The sequence below is a fragment of the Tribolium castaneum genome, chromosome 2 (genome assembly GCF_031307605.1).
Source record: "Tribolium castaneum strain GA2 chromosome 2, icTriCast1.1, whole genome shotgun sequence".
Classification (NCBI taxonomy): Eukaryota; Metazoa; Arthropoda; class Insecta; order Coleoptera; family Tenebrionidae; genus Tribolium; species Tribolium castaneum.
In genome coordinates, this window is record NC_087395.1 from 5,339,691 (window position 1) to 5,345,813 (window position 6,123).

General features: G+C 28.9%; 1 protein-coding gene across 2 annotated transcripts in view; it reads left to right on the forward strand.

Moving 5' to 3' along the window:
* Nucleotides 1-1,662, forward strand: part of LOC659947 (uncharacterized protein) — a 48,188-nt gene extending 46,526 nt beyond the window's left edge. The window contains exon 4 of one of the 2 annotated variants that reach the window (XM_008200949.3): nucleotides 1,218-1,371. In XM_008200949.3, coding sequence (XP_008199171.2) covers nucleotides 1,218-1,239 — 22 coding nt within the window. In that variant the 3' untranslated portion in view covers nucleotides 1,240-1,371. Of the gene's footprint in view, nucleotides 1-1,217 lie in introns of both variants that reach the window. The other variant, XM_966213.4, reaches the window with a different exon arrangement.
* Nucleotides 1,663-6,123: the final 4,461 nt, after the last annotated feature.

A 6,123-nucleotide genomic window follows, 5' to 3' on the forward strand; every position in this document is an offset into this window, starting at 1 on the left:
TTTTTTTTAATTAATTATCTACTTGTAAAGTTAGTAATTTTTGTTGTGATCAGGTAATTATTCGAACTGTTTAAACAAAATTTTGTTTTTATGTTTGTACGTGTTCGTGTTTATTTAGTTTTTAAAATTCGATATTGAGCCGACACAGCTGCAAAAAGTGTTCAAAGAGCTCAGTGTTATCGAACGAACTCCCGCAAAGAACATAAATAGAATTGAAGAATATTTTTTAATTTTGATTTTAAGATGTGCTTATTTCGCCAATTTACATGCACCTAAAGTCCGATCTTTATTAAATATAATTGCATAGAAAAATAACTTTTATACTCTTTTGTATAAACCTCACTTTATAGAAAACATATCAAATACTACAAAATATTTTATAGGAAGTAAATTAATGATTAATAAGCGATTTCGCTTCAAAATTTTATCAAAAATTAAAGAAAATACTACCTAGAGCCAAACTTGTTTACGAATTTTTAAAAAATAAACTTTTCCTTGCTACATTTTGGTAGATACCTGTATGGCTACGGTCGTCAAATAGCGCAATTATAAGAAAATTGTCAAAAACTGAATAATTGGCGCAGTCGGTAGAATATTTCTCAGTTTCTTAAAACTGGGCGTTTACTTTCTTTGTATTTATAACTTTTTTTATATATCTAAGAAAGTTTTATTGGTCTTTTTTGTCGCTAAGTTTAGCTGTGTTCAAAATATTTATAAGGATTTTTTTAAATCATTAGATTTGCATCTGCTTGTTCAAAAATTAATAATCTTGCCTACTTCAACATTAATTAATTAGTCTTGGGAACACTAAAAGCTATTTTTTTTATTTTAAAAGACATATTTAAAAATAGGAGTCAACGATTTTTGAAAAAAGTTTCAATAGTCTAATAAATTATGGTTCCGTGAGTCCGTACAAATTTTCAAATAAAGATCAGAACTAACTATATTTCTAAGTTGTACAATCAATATACAGGATGAGCTAAATTCATACACACTTTCCTGATAAAATGAAATTTTATTTTCTTAAAAGTATAGTTATAATAAACACACATTTTTTAATCTATTCATGCAGTTTTCTGTCATAATACCCCTAAACTAAATTAAACTTTCTCATTTAAAGAAACTCAATTTTTCGGTAACCCCCTAAACCACTAAACCACTAACCCTTTCGAGTTTCAAGGGTTGACGTCAGAATCTCAAACTTTCCTTTTACACAGCAGTGTTTCAGGTACTCATTAAACGGGGCTCCGCAGAACCCCAAAGGCTACACTTCTGGTGGTTCGACGATGAATTCAACCAGATCAGTGTCGTCCCACAGCGACCACTACGCTATAGTCCACTCGCGACCTGGCAGTCGCTACAAACACAGGGGGCCGCCTTCGCACGTCGGCAGCCACTACAGTGGAAAATAATATTGTGTTCACCTACAAACTTTCGAAGTGTAGCATAAGGTCCATATTAAGTGCAATTACCATATTACGATAAACGATATTTATACGACTTACTTTACTGAAAAACCGTCCAGGAAAATATCCAGTTTAACAATAGACTAAGCTTACGATTCAGTTAACTGTAGCTTTAATTTTGTAAATTCTAAAAGTGGAAATTGTAAAGAGAACTGATTAAAACTTATTGTAAATATAAAAATTATTTTGAAATAAAGCTTTCGTGTTATTTAGCGCCGGAAGAGCCAACATTTCAAGTATTTGTCAAGTTGTTTCACGTTTTAACGAAGCGAAAAAATGATGAAACAAGCTTTCACCTCACGTTTGTTTGTTGACACTGTAGTCTTTATTGTAGATAAGAACAGATTGAAACATCAAAAGAAAGTTGCTGGGTGTAATCCGAGTTAATACACTAAAAGTAGGATATTAAAAAAAATTGTTTTGGTAATTAATTCTGACGTAAGTAGTACCCATTTGCTTAAATTAGTGATTAACTGATTATGAGTGTTGGAATTGCGTTATATTCCTATGCCCACATATTTTAATTACCTTTGTGTTCCCGTTATTGTGAGCTCTAATTGTTACCGACCGAATGTGGCAATAAACTTTGTTACGATTATTGACAAACTGTAATTTTTAATTAAACACATTTATTTAATGGATGAGTAAAAATAATTACGTAATTTGTTCACTGATGTAATATTTAATTATAATTTTCTAATTGAATAATGCTTTAACTGGCAATTTGTTACGTATTTTGATTCTTGACAATTTTTAAGTGTTTTTCTACAATGAAAAATTTAGCTGTACCCCATTTCACTTTATACTAGAATTCTGCAACAGTACATTCGAATTTTTTTGGAGTGACACAAAACATAGATAAAACACAAAAATTTCGAAATTATAAAATAAAGAAAATTTGTCTGATCTCTGGTCTATAATTTTTTATTCTCAATTGTCAAAGAGCCGCATTACTATAAACATTACTTTTTTAAATTAAGGTTGGTACTAATTTTTACCTGGCAAAAGTAATTTAATGATCTTTAAGTTACGACAAAGTAAAGACATCGACTTATTAATTTAAAGACTAACGAATTCAAATGTATAAGTACAAAATATCAGTTTCAAAAATGATTAGGTATGAACTTTTAGGGTGATAAAGTCTAGTCTTTACCAGAATTTTGACAATGAAAGTTAATTATAAAAAGTTTAATTAATTTAATTAATTAAAAATTAATATAACATGTGGAACGTGAGCTGAGTCCATTAATAAATAATTGAGCCCTGTAAAGTATAAGTTATCAAATCGTACCAAATCTACAAATGTACAAAATATCAGTTTCAAAAATGATTAGGTATAAACTTTTAGGGTGATAAAGTCTAGTCTTTACCAGAATTTTGACAATGAAAGTTAATTATAAAAAGTTTAATTAATTTAATTAATTAAAAATTAATATAACATGTGGAACGTGAGCTGAGTCCATTAATAAATAATTGAGCCCTGTAAAGTATAAGTTATCAAATCGTTTCAATAATACAATATCATTTATTTTAGAAATCTTAGATTTTTAGACTATTCTCAAAGGGCAGTGTATTTTGTTATTTTTTCTATGTGGATAGAAATTTGGTTTATTTAATCTCTAAAAATCAGTTAAGTGTAAATTGGTGTAACTAGTTTGTTTCATAGCGCTTTAGAAAAGTAATTTTGAAAAATTTTAATTTTGGCGCAAAAAGTTTTGCCTTCTCTTTGATCATCAAAATTTAGAAATGTTTTGAAATAAAGTTGCGCTGTATTGTTTGTAATAAATTTTTATTTGTTTATTTAAAGTATTGAACTACTTCTCGAAAGATAACTTAAATGGATAAAGTCGTAAGAAATATTAGAAGTTCAAGTTTAAATATCGGTTTAATACTTAATTAAATCTAAAACGAAATGTAAAGTAAAATTATTATTATATACCTCAAAGTACGAAAATATAATATTTTTTGTCAGAGCTACCAGTCGCAATGATGGTAATATAAGATTATTTTTTTCAATTTTTGTTTTTTTTTGGAAAGAAGCAAGGGAAAGTAGTAGAAAATACTAGTTTTATAAGATTTTTTCAATTCTTTAAAGCACTCATCGATTTGATGTTGAGTCCTAACCCCTTCTTAAAGTGTTCAATACCTATTCTACAGCTTCAGTTTTACAGAAGTCACATCATTTTCATTGACTGCATCAGCGTCTGCAAAATTTAATAAAATTTTGTTACTGTTATTATCAACTTCTTTATACCACGCAATTGTCTAAAATTTTAATCAGGTTATTCATGACAATTACATTAACCCGATGTCCATTACGGAAATAAGATTTCAACATAAATTTTTTATGTTCTTCGGTGAACATTTTGGCCATATTGACAGATAAAGCGATGCTGAAGTTATTTACCTATTTACGCAAAAAACTTTGTTTTTGCTTGGCTTAATGATTTTCGGACGATGGTCTCTGGCAACTGGGAAGCCCCCAGGTAGCGTTAAATAAGATATTTTTGGTTTTGATAAATAGACATTTATTCTTTGCTAAAATGGAAGCTACTTAGGAGCTGCTTTTAAGATTGGTTGTAAAGTTGAAACTTGAAATCAGCTCGTTAGAATCAAACAGACACAAATAACTCCATTCTTTATTTCTTGCAATAATTAATGCTTTTTAAACTGAATACAGGTTTAAAAAAATAAGAAATTGAACTAAACAGACTGAAATAAAATACATATTTATAAAACATAATTTTGGGGTTTGGTTTACGATTTTTTTACCGAGACTGGTTTTCGTTAAAGGAGAGAATCCCACAATAAAAGCGTCGATTGGCAAACATTTTCCTCATTGTTTTACAGCCGTTTTAAGTAACATTTTTGATACCTATTCACAGAATACATTTTTCTACCCCGGCTCTTTTTTAAAATGCGGTCAGTGATTTATTTAATTCAAAAAGAAATCCTAAAAACTGAAAAACATAGTGTACTTCAACCGTTTTAAGTAACATGTTTGATTTTTATTTGCAGAATACATTCATCTATACAGCGTGTTAGGGAATGATTAAGCAAAAATTTAAAGGTAGATAGAGAATGGAAAGACGAATTGATTAAGAAAATTTATGTAAATGACAGATGCATAGTTTCCCAAAAAATCGTTTTGGAATTAAAGTCCCAAATTTTGAGAACTGCTGAACTAGAATTTTAAAAATTAACGTTAATTTTAATATTATTGACAAAACAGCAGAGGTAAATTAACTTCTTGGTCCACTATGTTATTCCTCTATTTCAATTTGTGTTTTGTTATTAAATTTTATGAAAAAAAAATTTTTTGACAGGACCGGAATTTAAACTTCCCACACAAAAGAACATGCAAATCAAAATTTTGAAAATTTGTCAAAACGCCCATGTGCCTTCATCTCCATTTTGTTTATTGAAAAAATTAACTCCTAATAAACTACCATAACCCACACACTGGCTCTCAAAAGATGAGTTAATAAAAATTCCTGAAGAAAGTACGCACTTCTTGGAAAAATGATATAAGGATTTTGAACTTGTCTGATCATGACAAATTCACACACGAAATATTGCTGAGCCATTCCCTAACACCCTGTATACATCAGGATGTAGGGGAGAGTCTTTTATTCCTCAATGCTATTAAATTTTTTCACTTTTTTAACTGGCGATAGCTGCCATACGTTTGGTAATAATTTCCAGTTGAATAAGAGTATACTTTTATTTAATTTATCGAACAAACTCCTGGCACACCTTTTGATATTTGGTGGAAGACCGATAGTGTTTATAGCTTTCAAGCCATTATTCCACGGTTCTTCCTCCTCTTCTTATTTTCTGAAAATGTGGAACTTCTGTTCTTCAAATTTGGACATTTGTAGCATTTGGTTCTGCAACATTATGTTGTATTTTTCTTCATTTGTTTTTTTAAAGGTGAAATTAAATAGAAAATGCATTATTAGATAAAGAACGGTTTAATAATTATCAGATGATTTTTAAGGTCGCGGATTTGATTTGATGTTTCACAAATTTCTGTGTATTACTTTAGCCAGTTCCTCTTGTTTAAGAATTAGTTGTCTCTGAAGAATAACTTCTTCTTGCTTACTTGTTTGTTGTTTTTGAACAACAGGAAGTTGTAGTATATAATAATTCTTATTATTATTACTATTACAAAAATATTGTGTTCACTTTGAGTTTTCAGATTCTTTTTCTTTTCTAATTTTTTTAATATTTTTGAATCTGCTTTTTATATTTATTTAGTTTAGAGTACAAGACACATATTTGGTCCATCGTGGCGCAAATAAAGATTTATACTTTTTTCTGTTTGGTCAAGCTGTTGCCGTAAGGCTTTTACTATGTTCTTCAGTTTATCTTTATTTTTGTCACTGAATCATATTTGAGCTGTTGAAGAATGAATATACAGGCTGTATACCAATTGGCGTAGAAACTACTAGAAACCCTACTTCGCAACAATCTCTAGAAAAATAATAAAAAAACTCCCTTTCAAATATTCTTAGCATTATTAAAAAGTAAACTGGAGATTTTTTTGTTAATTTTTTAAAATCTTTTTGTCTGGTCTACAAAACTAAAAATTATAGGTAATCATCAACATTAAATTTTCAAAATTGTGAATTTATATCAAAAAAGATAAAAAACT